The sequence below is a fragment of the Atractosteus spatula genome, chromosome 12 (genome assembly GCF_055471065.1).
Source record: "Atractosteus spatula isolate fAtrSpa1 chromosome 12, fAtrSpa1.hap1, whole genome shotgun sequence".
In the NCBI taxonomy this organism is placed as follows: Eukaryota; Metazoa; Chordata; class Actinopteri; order Semionotiformes; family Lepisosteidae; genus Atractosteus; species Atractosteus spatula.
Genome location: NC_142717.1, coordinates 13,086,542 through 13,101,242, shown reverse-complemented (window position 1 = coordinate 13,101,242; position 14,701 = coordinate 13,086,542). Strand labels below are relative to the sequence as shown.

The 14,701-nt window shown below is 40.3% G+C and overlaps 1 protein-coding gene across 1 annotated transcript; it reads left to right on the top strand.

The window, feature by feature from the left end:
* Positions 1–59: 59 nt before the first annotated feature.
* oxsm (3-oxoacyl-ACP synthase, mitochondrial) lies at positions 60–4,672 on the top strand. Its single transcript, XM_088929819.1, has 2 exons — positions 60–1,528; positions 2,177–4,672. Exons 1-2 carry the CDS (start codon positions 543–545, stop codon positions 2,577–2,579), a joined length of 1,389 nt encoding a protein of 462 aa, XP_088785945.1. The 5' UTR covers positions 60–542; the 3' UTR covers positions 2,580–4,672.
* Positions 4,673–14,701: the final 10,029 nt, after the last annotated feature.

Below are 14,701 nucleotides of genomic sequence, written 5' to 3'. Positions count from 1 at the left end.
CGCAGAGTCAGGCACGCTGTTCAGTGCCCATAAGTTAGACAGCTGTAATAACAGCAAGTGTACGCACATGGCGCAGAAAGGATCGGGTTTTGGAACAATTACGGTCGTGGTTTGTCATGTATTTTAAAGACGTGTATAAGAGTAGTGTCAAAGTTTCTATGCTTTTTTTGTGGACTGAGTGAAGTCTTATCGTTAAGCATTTTAATAGCTATTTTTTTTCAATAGAACGACTTATTAAGAAACAGTAAAGTCACCTTTTTTTTTTTACAAGAGCTCGAATGTAATTGCGTTTTTCTAATATATTGAGCTCTTTTTAGATAAGACTTTTGTCCTGACAACATTATTAACATTTCTAGCTTCAGTGTGTATAAAAAAACTATAATAAAGAATGATTGATTCTACTTATTATGTGCTTAAACTATTGAGATCGTAGACGTTTGGAGGACTGTAAATTGGATTTTTTTTTCTTGTAAAGTGAATCGGTTGTGGTTGTCGTGTTTCCCACAGTATTTGAAATTCAAAAAAATACATCAGTTCCCAAAATGTTAAACTTGCCAAAACTGTTAAAGAAATCAACGAAATGTAATCTCTTCCGCCTAAGAAACTGTATCTACTGTGCAAGTCCCCGCTTGAGATACTACGGCACTGCTTATCCACCAGAGACTCGCAGGCGGGTTGTGGTTACCGGAATAGGACTTGTTTCTCCCCTCGGAATAGGAAACTCCTTGCCCTGGGAGCGCCTGATACGAGCTGAAAGCGGAATCGTTAGCTTGGACTCAGAAGCCTATAAAAATGTTCCGTGCAAAGTGGCAGCTTGCGTGCCCAGAGGAGAAGGAGAAGGGCAATTCAAGGAGGAGATGTTTGTGTCCAAGGGGGAGATGAACAGCATGTCTCTGGCGACTGTCATGGCCCTGGGGGCAACAGAACTGGCCATGAAAGACTCGGGCTGGTACCCGTTAAGCACCCAAGAACAGTTTACCACTGGCGTGGCGGTGGGGATGGGGATGGTCCCACTGGACGAGATAGCAAGAACTGCTGTGCTGTTTGAAACCAAGGGCTACGGGAAGGTCAGCCCGTTCTTTGTTCCCAGGATCCTGGTCAATATGGCGGCGGGACACATCAGCATCAAGTACAAGATGAAAGGTCCCAACCATGCAGTGTCCACAGCATGCACCACCGGGGCCCATGCCATTGGTGACGCGGCCCGGTTTATTTGCCACGGGGATGCCGCGGTGATGGTCGCGGGAGGCACCGAAGCCTGTATCGGCCCCCTGTCCATCTCCGGGTTCGCCCGAGCTCGCGCGCTGAGCACCAGCTGGAACGCAGCCCCGAAACTCGCCTCGCGGCCCTTCCACCCCGAAAGAGAGGGGTTCGTGATGGGGGAGGGGGCAGCCGTGCTGGTGCTGGAGGAATATAACCATGCCGTCGACCGGGGAGCCAGGCTGTACGCAGAGGTGCTTGGCTATGGACTCTCCGGTGACGCCAGTCACATAACTGCTCCTACCACTGATGGAGACGGGGCGTTCAGGTACTGCCTGGCTTTTGCTCATTTCTTCTCAGTGTCTAGCGTCTGAAATGTGTTTCTTCTTCTACACGATGGGTATACAGTATATAAGGTATACAGTACACCACTCTAATCTCTCCGTCTGTGTTCTCAAAGACGGTTTTCCGAACTCAGACTACAGAAACCAAAATTATCCTGCAGCTAGGATCACACCTTCCCCCTTCTCTTAACGACAGACTACTTTTCTTCTAAATTTTCTCCATTCGTTTCACACCTCTCTACACCTGTTCTGACTTCACACCTCTTGATTGGCCTCTCTTTCTGTCCCCTGCTCCCGCCTCTCACTCCTCCTCTCTCCCAGCCTTTGTTCTCCCGCTACATTACCTTTGCCTACTGCCCTGTCTCTCTCACACCTGAAGAAGGCTCCACGGCCGAAACATTGTGTTCTCTTTCTTCTTTTTTTCAGCATGGAATAAACCTATTACTCGTTCCTTTGCAGCCTACGCATGCTGACGCAGCTACCCACCTGAGCTACTACAGTATATAATGTGTTCACTCCTACTGTATAAATCTCTGCTACCGATAGAAAAGGCAGGATTGTTGGCCTCATGAGAAAGGACACTGCTGTGATTTGGGGGGGAGTTTTATTAACCTACTGTGTTATATTTGCAGGTGCATGTCTGCCGCAATAAAGGATGCTGGTATAAAGCCGGGAGATGTGACCTACGTTAATGCGCATGCCACCTCTACACCACTGGGGGACGCTGCTGAGAACACCGCCATCAAGAGGCTCTTCCGAAAGCATGCCTATTCTTTGGCTGTCTCCTCCACAAAAGGGGCAACAGGACACCTGCTGGGAGCAGCTGGGGCGTTGGAGGCAGCCATAACTGTCCTGGCCTGTCACCACGGTGTGTTGCCTCCGACCCTGAATCTTGATAGAACCGACCCTGAGTTTGACCTCAACTATGTTCCCTGCGCGGCTCAGGAGTGGAAGGCTGGAGGGAGACGAATCGCCCTCTCCAATTCCTTTGGATTTGGGGGCACTAACGCGACGCTGTGTTTTGCCAGCATCTAAAACGTTTGTCTCTGTTGACTCATGAAATAGTAGGAATTTTAAAGACAGAGGTAGCTGGCATTTTTCTATGAAAAAGCATGCGCTCATATTTGAATCCATTTCAGTTTTAAACCTGCCTTCGGTGCCCTGTCTTATTGTGTCTCTCTACTCCCACCTATGTAAGCTATGCAAGTTGAAATTCAAATATTGTTACCGTAGCTTCGGTGTTTCTTAAAACCTATCGTGATCAAAGCAAATAACTTTTGACTTCATACTAAATCATTAATTCAGGTTTGTCTGTTTTTTTTGTGGGGTAATGTACAGTTTAAATTTAGATTTGGATTAATTTTCTGTATTATTCAGTTGGTAGAACAAAAGAACTTGTTTATGTGAAGGTATCCAGTTACTGAATATAAGGTATTAGAGACAGTGAGCATGTCTGAACTGTATGAAGAAGGTGATGATAGGGGATTATTTACAAATGCCACATCACTTTAATAGCCAAAGCTCTGAACAAAGGACAAGTATTTTAGATTACAATATTGAACATGCAATTTAGTAGAAAAACATATTCGGGGGGGAACGGTGGCTCTGTGGCTAAGGATCTGTGGCTGTGGCCGGAAGGTTGCTGGTTCAAATCCCGCAGCCGGCAGAGGAATCCTACTCCGTTGGGCCCCTGAGCAAGGCCCCTAAACCCCAACTGCTCCAGGGGCGCTGTACAGTGGCAGACCCTGCGCTCTGACCCCAGGCTCTCTCCCTGTCTGTGCGTCTCATGGAGAGCAAGCTGGGCTATGCAAAAAGACAAATTCCTAATGCAAGAAATTGTAAAGGGTTAATAAAGTGATGTTATTATTATTATATTCACAATGATTGGATATAACCTCTTTAGTAGCTCTCTAAGCTCTTCAAATCCCTACAAATGTTAAGTGAAAGTTGCAGGATGTTTGTGCTGTGTTGCCTGCCTGGGAAAGGACAGTGAGGAGTTACATTTCAGGCAGATTGATGAGAAAAGTCCTCACAGAAGTAAGGGGGTATCTCCATTGTGCCAGTTTGTTTTCTACTGTTTTTTCAAGCCTTGAGCACAGTGGTTTTTTTTTAATGCCACGTGAGCTTTCAGTTACTCAATTTGTTTTATTAAGTAATCCTTTAGTAATTTGGTTTCAGATTTGTAAATGTCGTCAATCTCAGATTATTTGTAAAGTCTGCAATGTTTAAGACAGGATGTGGACTCCAGTCCTGGAACAGCGTATTCCAGCTGTCTGCATAGGTCTCTTTAAATCAGTAGCACCTGAAACTTGGGAACATCTGTTAAATTGCTCCAGCTAGGCCAATGATTAGTTTACAGATCTGAGTTCCTCCCAGACAGGGATTGAGAGCTCCTGCTATACACACTCTCAAACCCATTATCAAGGACTCAAGCCTGAACAAAAGTCAGAAGATACGAGCCCACGATTTGATGAAAATACAGGTTTGACCAACCTTCGCTGACAGATTCCAGTTCAATTATTTGTGGCAGCTTGGCATTGGATAGACATCAGAAAACTGTAACAAATAAAGTCCCAATCAAGTGACATGCATGTAATTTGCTATCAGAAATTTAAATTCAATACAAGCCATAATGCACATCAAGGCCCGTTGTATCTAGAGAACTTATGTTTATATCTGTTGTTTTAATTATATGTACCAGCAGCTTCACCTAATTTTTCAGCCTCACAGGGGGATAAAAGAACCTCTTTTCTGATGAGAAAAAGGAATTTAAAGTGAAGCAGCAGGTTGCTCGGAAAGGGATATTTATGATAAGACAAGTAACTGCTTATTCATCAAATTAAAAGTGACTTCCTCGGTAAGGGGAGTTTAATCTTTTCACATTAAATGGGTTTTTACAAAAAGTCATGCTGCATGGCTGAAGAGCTATGGCAAGGGTAATTCTGTGGTATTTCAAAACTGGAAACTGGAAGCTTTTCTTTAAAAAAAAAATTGCACATTCCTTGACTTCCCTGTTGCATGGAAATGATTTGTTATTCTAAAAGCATTGTTCTGATGCACTGTTTTTCACTATGGACCTTGGTTTATGTTCTGTTTATTGTTAATTAAAATGTTTGAAATCTTAAATGAATCAATGAATCAGCTGTTTTACTTTAACAGATGCCTAGTTCTTTGTGATTGTTTTATATTTCTAAGAAATGAAGCAGGCAGATCACTAAACTTTAAAACTTGTTCCTCTATAGTTTTCTACATAACACATTGGTAATGGTTTATTGAGGTAAAAAAATAGGGTGACACCTGCGTCAACACTGTCCTGATAAGCGTTCTTAGTGATATACTGCATATACTCATTAAATTTCAACTGGTCACTTAGTAATCTTAAAGGTAAGAAACAGTTGCATCTCAAGGTTCCTGATAATTTCTAATCATGTCTTATTTTATAGCTAAAACAGTTTAGAAATACATTGAGCTAAAATTCAAATAAAGTCTCAAATAAAATTTATTTACAGTAAGAGAGCGCTCAACGGGAATGGAAAGCCGAAAACACCGTGGAATGGTAGAGAAGGTCCCAAGGTCGCCTGCTTTGTTGCATTGAAGTAAAATCTAGAATAACAAATGATCAGTAGAGGGCGCTAATTCATAAGAAGACCATTCTGAGGCTGTTTTTTTTTTTCCGTACAGAAATCCGCAGCCAGCCACATTCACAGTGCGTTTGTAGTCAGGTGGAAGTATAGCAGTTGTAAATTTGTGACCTCAGTATAACGGAACCATTAACAAGGTTTGAGTTTTTTTTAGTTTAAATTTCATATTTGTATAAGCATTTGTGATGTTATATTTATACTCTTCACACACAAGATCACTTGTGCATGGATGACAGCATTGATAAACCCTGTATAGTTTAACTTGTTATTCCTTAAGAAAATTAAAATATATTTGTGTTACCTAACTGCTCAAATTTGAATTTATAGACTGTTTTATCTTAAAATATATGAGACTGGGTAAAGAAAGAGCTTGATGTCAATTAACAACTATTCACTATCCTGAATATTAATGAAGCAGTGGATTAACTGAACTGAACTAATACTTTACATTATTGATCACTATAAGCACTGTTTATAGCAGAACTCTTTTGTTTTTACAAACATTATAGATCTTTGTTTCCTGACTCCAAGAGCCCTTTACTTTTAAACTGGACAATAACGAGTTTTAATATATATTATGATCTTCAATAGGCAGGTATTTAATCAGTTCGTTTTACAATAGAATAGATAGGAAGATTTACCTTGATGAGTTCAAAACCTTTAGATCCCAAAAGAAATAGATAAATCGTGATTGTAAGGGACACTTAGCTATTTAAACAGCTGTGTAATGGCAGAAGCAGAGCAGTACTCAGATTTTAAATCTTTATGTTTTCATTAAACCTCACGACTGAATACTGCATATAACTGCCAGTGATATAAAAAATCATGGCCAGCATGCTCTCTCTAGTGCCTGCTGATGTCTATTATGGCCTATGTATTTGTGCCAAGATATCAAATGTTTGTGAAAATGAATTGCATGGAAACATATCTGCCTATCACTTTGCAGTTTAAAAGAACTGAACTTACATTTACAGCAGTTAAAAAAAATATCAAGTGATAATAAAATGCAACAGAACATAATTATGCAATTTCATGGTATAACCCTCTTTGAATTGAAATGTATTGCTCCTGGGAAATATGGCACAGTTGTATGGTGGTCAGCACTGCTACCTCACAGCTCCTGGGTCCAGGGTTTGATTCCAGACAGAGGTACCTTCTATGTGGAGTCTGCATGTTACTGCCATGTTTCCTGTTCACTCCAATGCTCTGGTTTCTTCTAACCTCCAAAGGTCATGCATGGGTGGTTTGAATAGGTGTTTCTGAATTCTTCCTGTGTGCTTGTGTGTGTCCTGTGATGAATTGGTGTCCTGTCCGAGACAAGTCCTGATTTGCACCCTGTGCTTCCAGGATAGGCTCCAGGTTACTGCGATCAAGGAATAGCGGTTTTCCTGTAATGGAAGGATAGAAAAATGATTAAAGGAAACTATCTCAAAGCATCTATTATATGTGCAGCACAGCCCTAAAGATGGCCTTACTTAATTTTCAGAAGTCATTTAATTTAGCTTAAAAGTAGTCTTTGCTGTGCACGAGTTCTTTGAAGGGAAAAAATATTCTATTTGAAGGTGGCAAAGGAAAAGAACTGTTCTGGCTTTTCCTCTCTAAATGACATTCACAGTTTTATTCTGATAAATACCACATTATTTCTCATTATATGAATTGCTCTTATATCTTTCTTTCAAAGTTAGCTCAAGAAAGTTACAATAATACCCCTTTTGCCAAGGGAAATGTCTATCTAATCCTCCTTCTAGCCTCCCATATTGGTTTCCATCATTGCCTAATGATGTCCTTTAAACTGATACAGCTACTGTGGACTCTTTCGGAGCTGTGAAACCAGAGCAGAATGATGATACTACAGATTGCAGAATGATAACATCTTATGACTTATTGCTTGTGGGAGGAAATCTGTCAGTGTCGCAAAGAAAATAGGTGAAAGAGCCAGTGTACAATTACAGTTTTTGCTTAAATTTTAAAATAATAAATTGCCAACCAACCCATGCCCCTCTGTTACCATTAAGTGTGGCGCTGATCGTTTTGAAAAGAGGTTAGTAAAATAAGTCAGCCATTCATTGTGGTATCAAAGCACTTCAACCTAGAAAGTGGTTTTCTAGTAGGAGGATCAACTCATTCCAAACTGTGGAGTGGGCTGAGAAGATGCCCTGGTAATGGCAAAACAATATTATTAAGGAGCCCACTTCATGGATATTCATTGAATAAAACATAAAAATCAAGCATCAAATCCATGAATGACTACAGTAAGTCATGGAAAAAGCTAATTGAGGCACTTACATGTATGGGAAAGAAAATGTATTGGAGAGCTGTTTGATTTTACTTCTTTTGAAGTTCAAAGAGCGAAACCAAAATGGCTTTTTGCATAGTGCACTTGTTTAATTGTGATAATAAAGAATTTTGTCTAGTTCATCAGTGCATGTATAATTACTGTTTTCAGTACACCATGTTTCTCATTTTATGAATGCGTATTACTCAGAGTGTAATATATTGCAGGTGGCACAGTGGTTAGCATCACTGGCTCTCAGCACTGGGGCCCTGGGTCCAATTCCTGAGGTGCTGTCTGTGTGGAGTTTGTATGTTCTTCCTGTGTTTGTAGGTGTTTCCTCCAGGTCCTCTGGTTTCAGATCCCACAGTCTCAGATGTAGATGCCTGCATATCTATGTCTGCCCTGCTATAGAGAGGCATCTCATTCAGGGTGTCTCCAATCTTGCAATCTTTGTTTGCTGGGATAGGCTCCAACCCTGAATTGAGAGAGAGATCACTTTATTGGCCATATACAATTTCTTGTATTAGGAATTTGTCTTTTCACATACCCCAACTCGCTCTCGATGAGACACACAGGGAGTGAAACTTGGGGTCAGAGCGCAGGGTCAGCCATTTATACGGCACCCCTGGAGCAGTTGGGGTTAAGGGCCTTGCTCAGGGGCCAAACGGAGTAGGATTCCTCTGCCGGCCGCAAGATACGAACCGGCAACCTTCCAGCCACAGGCGCAGATCCTTAACCACAAAGTCAAAAATGTTGTTTTGTGTATTTGAGAATATGAGAGTAGAATTGCATATTAACTGTGTAAAAGCAATCGTGTGTATGGTAGTGGTGGAACAAGTAGTTTGTAAATTACCCTCAGGAACCCAAAAAGTAAAGGTGAGAAATAAGGCCATAAAACAATTAAGACCTTTCCTTACCTGTTCTTTCCACAGCATTGTCATATGGTATTCCTTCTACAAAGTACAGGATCTAAATTTGGTGAAACATGTAAGGTTAATAAAATCTGTGCAAAGGCACAGTAAAACCTAAATCACCTTGAGCACAAAACTCCTTCATCTTCTCTGAAACTTAAATCTAAATTTATGGTCTCCAGACCAACCATTTATTTTTTACTATATTCATCTTTTATGCACCTTCTTTTCTTAGGAAACAGGAAGATTAGATATAGGCATTATATAATGTCACATCCTTTAATAAGCTGCCCCTGACAATATGGCCTTGTAGAACGGGAAACAGACAAGGAATGCAGTGCCAGTAAATTTATATTGTAGTTTTGTGGAAATAAGCATGTTGCCTTTTTCAAAACAGATTCTTTTCAACAACAAAAGAGGAATGGGACAAGCTAAGGCATATAATGCATCATATTGAATTCTTTGCAGTAATTACTAACAAGTAACTATCAATTAGTACAGGCTGATTTAGTGATAATTGGATCATGTCCTTCCCATGAAACATATCTCACATAGTCTTCTGAAGGCATCAGCAGATGTTTTGGTGATAATTATTATCCTTTGTATCTGTTGGATTAAATATGAAAAATTGAAATTATTTCCTGTGAAGTCTTACATTTTAGGTATTGAAAAACCGTAATGCTTTAGCTGAATGACTATGTACTATAGAATATGAATATGCAGGAAGTTTGATCATTACAATCTGGCAAAAAGCATTGCATAAGTGTAGTTAATGGCTAGAAGCACAGTTTTCACTAAATTAGCAAATATAAGGTTGATAATTTCACATAGATGAACTGTAACTTTCTAGAAATAAAGTTGTATACTGATGGTACTGCCTCAAGTCATCCTGTTTGCTGAATATCTGTTCTGTCAGATATTACTTAGTCACTTTTATTCCAATTGAAATATGTATGCAAAATGTACATTACTGCATGGTGTAAAGTTTGGCCCAAACCTGTCATGATCTTTAGCATGATTTCTTGGAAGCAGAGTAATGTTTGAGTACTGTGGTCATAACTTGTGGTTGTTACTATGCACAAAATTTGTGGTTTGTAGTTGCTCTGTTCATCTTTAAACAGCAAAAAATGGATTTACACCCTCTTTTGTGGCATAATAAATTTAGTTTACTCCCTTGACCTGAGCTGTGCGTGATTTCCATATGCTATATGTAGATCCAGCCATTTTGTCTCCTGGATAATGTAGAAATGTAGATGGACATGATTAAGAAGAAGAAACAGCACATTTAACCTCATGATTAAAGATCGGGAGTTATTCATTTTTCCTTCTTTGCACTCATCCAAGATGAATTATGAAGGGTGGGGGGTGATAGTGTGATTTGGATATATTCTTAAGGCCATTTTTAGAAAAAGGATCCAGGATGAAATGTTAAGAATGTCAGTTTGTACTAATGAATTAAATCAATTATTAATTCTTTCTTTTTAATTTGTAAAATGGAAGTGGGGCTCTTCTAGGGTCTTTTAAATAAGAATGAATATCACATCACAAAGGAAGACATGGAAAGCATTTTTTTTTCAATTACATAACAAGATCATTTATGAAGACTTCTCAATGTTAGTATTGAATAGCATTATTGTAAAGGATGAATTGCTTTATCACATTCATAACTCTTATGCTTGTATTAGAAAAGTCAAAACTGTGGGTAAAAATAAGCTTCTTATTCTCCCCATGAGGTTTCACAATTAATGTAACAGTTATTTATTTTGGCAATGCTGCTTTCAATTGTTGATAACACAAAAAAGCACTTCACTTTAATTTCCAACATTGCTACTATAAAGAATGTAAGACTTGATTAAGAGAAAAGAAGAAAATAATATTCTCCACAGTGTGAGTAGTAGGTTACAGAACATAAGTGGACACCACAACATTTTACAAATCTATTGTAAATCCTGTTTTCCTCTATTGTTCTCCCTTATTTTGTCACAATCGTAAACCCCTCCTCTTAAGGACGCTCCAGCCCTTCCTTGTTTATTCTTTATCTCCTGCACCTGCCTCCGGTTCCTGCCCCCTGTCCTGTAAAAGCCAGGCGTTCCTACCAATCTGGGCTCAGCTTTGGAAGATGGACGCCCGGAAGCCTGCCTACCAGCGAGTCCAGGAGCAACTCGACGGCATCGGATTCACAACGGCGTCCTGACCATCTGGGTCCGGGACTGGGAGCGTCTGGCCCCGTTACCCCCCTTTTATTCCCCCGACCCTTCGCCAGATCCCGCTCCAGCTTTTAACCTCGTTCTTCAGTGTCAGGATGGATCACCCAGCTTTGAACATTGGCTCACTCTGTTTATTCTCATGGACTCCATTTGGACTTGTTTTCCTCGGAATACCCCCCCCCCCCCCAGAACACCAGCGCACCTTGGACACGCCCCCTGTTCTCCTTCCAGCCCCTATCCTAGTCTTTTTCCCTGTGTTGTCTCACTCCTCTCCGGATTGTGCTGTCTGCATAGGGTCCTGAAAGTACGCTTTGTGACATATTTGTAACGAGCCAGAAGGTCCAGCAAGGGGATTTGACCCTATGCGTGTCACGATCGTAAGCCCCTCCTCTTAAGGACGCTCCAGCCCTTCCTTGTTTTTCACTCATCTCCCGCACCTGCTCCCTGTTCCAGCCCCCTTGATAAGCCAAACGCCTACTCTGTTCCGGGCTCTGCATTGGTTCCTGTACCAGGCGAGTCCGGGACCTGGAAGCGCCTGGCCCCGTCAAGGTTTCTGTTTCTGTTTCTGTTTCTGTTTCTGTTTCTGTTCCCGTTCCCGTGCCGGTCCTGACCCGGTTCTTGTTTTAATCTCATCTGTCTTGGATGGATCGCCTGGCTTTGGACTTTTGCCCATCTTGGATTCCTCTTTTGGACTCAGCTCTGGATTGTTTGCCTCAGCCACACCTCCCCCATACACCAGCGCACCGTGGACAAGCCCCCTGTTTTCATTCCCGACTCCCGCATGCTTTTTTCCCCATGTTTTCCTTTCTCATCCCCAGATTGTGTCGTCTGCATAGGGTCAGGAAAGAATGCTTTTGTTACAGAATGCGGGGCTTAGCTAAAGATGTTAAGAAAATTATATGGAGAGCGGATGCAGGGTGTACTTAGTCGAGTCACGTTGCCAAAAGTCATGGTCAGGAGAATGTGTAGGTCTAGAAGCCGGGTTTTCACAAGATGATAGTTCTCTCAGAAGAGGCGTATATAACAAAGGGGAGCTCTATAAGTAGAAACTTAATACTGAGCGAGGAGGTGCAGGTGAGGAGCCCTTAAGAAGTGGGCAGTCGGAAGGTGTGGTGCAGGACTAGGGGCGTGGTTGGATAATTAGGATGTGCGTCGGTGTATGTAGAAAGAAGCAGGGGCTTGTGTTTGATTAGTGGAGGCCATGACATGATTAGACTAAAATAGTCATGTTTAATGGGGAGGGTAAGCTGGGATGGTATATAATTAAGAAAGCATTTAGCAATTACCTTGAAAAGGCATTTTTACTTAATATTTTTTAATTGTATGTTATTGACTTACTGTACTGTACATGTGTTTGCATGATACTGCATACACATAAGGCACTAAAAAAGCTATATGTACAGTACACTAATAGAAATTGTAATAATCTATCGTATATACAGTACTTACAGTAGTAGTTATTTTGTTTTCTTTCCTCAACCATTCCAGACGTCTTGTCAATCTGTGGGAAAATTATGTTTAATGTGAAACTCAAAACATAGAGCTCAGTACAAGTCATGGAATGGCAGCTCTAAATGTTTTTATGGGAGCCATGAATACAGCCCACTACGGGGATGCAGCGACGGCAATCGTTAACCTTCCTTTCCATTGCAAGTCAATACTCAGGCTACTGTAGTCATTAATGAACAAATTGTTCTTTAGCATCTGGGTTAATCAAACAGTTAGAGATCTTTCCATTTTCTAACTGCTTTATCCAGTACAGGGTGTACTTGGGAGCCAGAGACTATCCTGGCAAGCAATGAGTGGAAGCAGGATATTTCCCTTGATGGGATGCTAGTACATTGAAAGACAGACACAGACACACATTCACACTGGGCCAGTTTTCCCCAGACGTAGTTCAAGTAGGTCAGTGCGTCAGCTGCTGTGAAACTTTCTTCGGGTGTATCTTCCTAGTGCTTTCCAGTTTTCCCATAAACCAATTAACCAAAAACGTATGTTTTTGGACTATGAGAGGAGTCCCTTGCAAATATGGGGAGAACATACAAAATCCACATAAATAGCACCCCAGAAATCAGGGGTGAGACAGCAATTTTAACTACTGCGCCACTGTGTCACCCTTAGTTAGGGATCAATTCTGTAATATGTAATTTCGATGTATAGTAGAAATGTATTGGAAGATTCAACGTGAATCTTGAAAGACTCAAAGTGATTACCTCTGGCTTAGGACCCAAACAATTAGAAAAACTGGTCTACAGCTATCATCTTGGAGGGCGCTTACTTAGGGAAAAAATGGCTCTTTGATCGTTAGGAGCAAATTGGGAGATCTAAACAGATGAATCTCAGCACGTATGCCTACGATTCACATTCAGCTTCACAAATTTACTGGACTACTGCTTCTAGCCTTTTCAACCTGGCATGTTTACAAATGAATAAAAGAGAACCAAACTTTGTCATTGCTACCAGCAGTTATAGAATCAGAAAACAAGTTTATTGCCTTTGTTACAGGTATTTTAATAACTTCATTTTTGGAATTAAATATAGATTTTTACCAGTGGTTTCAGTGCTGAATAATGATAAGCTGAGAAAAAATTGCCGTGCCTGCAATTCCCTCCAGGAAAAATGTTAGACCATATCTGACAGATTCTCTGCAATAATTACAGAAGATGTAAATGTGTTGTGACTTCTCTGCTACGTGATGAAATTGTGAATACAGGACAATTCCTGCTGGTTGAAAGGCCTAAACTATTGATGTACAGGGAGCTGTAATATATAGTGATCAGCATTTTTTTCCTTGAAAGTGTGCCATGCAGTATAATATCTGAGGATATTATTAAAAAAATAAGGTCTCCGTGTTCACTGGGACAGTTTGAGAGAAGACAAAATTTAACATTGCCATTAAATGGAACTGCTTTTTTAAACCCAAAAACACTTAAAAAAATGTTATGCTGCTTAATTACACCATGGAATATGAATAATGATAATTGAGTGTTGATTAAGGATCTCTCAATTGTAAATGTTCATGTTTATTCATATCGGTGCTGTTTGTGTTTTGAAATTGCTGAAAGGAGAATGTCACTGTTCCGCTGCTGTTACTTATAGTATATATAAATTATACAAACTTGCAGTGACTTCCCTGAACAAATCCATAACATTGATCTGCTGTTTACTCTGTGATCTTTGTCTGATTGATGATAGGAATAGTGAATAGTGAATAAAAACATAACAAAGGCTACAAAGCTGATGAAACTATTTAGCCTATCTTGTTTTACTTCTTTCTAGGAACTATTTGATCCGAGATTCTCATGCAATTAATAATTGAAAGAAGTCAGGATATCAGCTTTCAAGACTCCCACAACTCTTTCTGTAAAATGCTGCCCCCTGTTGTCAGTGTTAAATCACTTCCCTTTAGTTTTCTCTCGTGTTCTCTGATTAGTAAATCCTTGATTCTGTAGACATCTGTTGGGTTGAGCTCATCAGTTCCTCCGTGAACCTATATTAATTCAGTCAAGTCCCCTCATGGTGTCTGCGTGGTTACCCTTTCCACATCTTAATTATTGACTTCTACATGCTGAAAGGAATATTCAGTGTCTTTTCAAATTGCGCATACCCTTTTACTGATCTGTGTCTTTCTACATCTTTGTCCCTTATTTGTTTTAAGGAAACATCTTGAGTGTTTGCTTGAAATTTGCTACCTGACTGGTTGTCACAGAGACAGCTGCATTTGTTTCTTTCTGTGCCACCATTATTGCTTTTGTTAATTGCCGCTGTTAATTGCTATTATTAACTTGTCAAAGTAATTATGTGCACCTGAACTAATTTAGGTTTGCCATACTGTAGCACAGGGGGTGCGTATATACACAATCAACGTATTTTAATTTTTGATTTTTTCTCTGCAGTTTTGGCTGACCTCCTTCACTCATAAAAGTGTTCAGTTTGATTACAAATATTAACTGTGAAAAAATGTGTATGCATTTTTAATTCAACTAAATGGGACATTATTGGAAGGGAGTTAATACTTTTGCGGAGCTCTGTACGTTTTCTTGAATTCCTGCCTCCTTTAATTAAAGAATTCCCCTTTTCTGGTACTTTTTCAGGATCCTTCTAAAAGTCAGACCATACTACA

Bases quoted from the DNA above. Each gene is read 5' to 3' on its own strand.
- oxsm (XM_088929819.1), top strand. From the start codon at position 543: ATGTTAAACTTGCCAAAACTGTTAAAGAAATCAACGAAATGTAATCTC. The intron at 1,529-2,176 runs GTACTGCCTGGC...TTATATTTGCAG, and splicing joins GATGGAGACGGGGCGTTCAG to GTGCATGTCTGCCGCAATAA.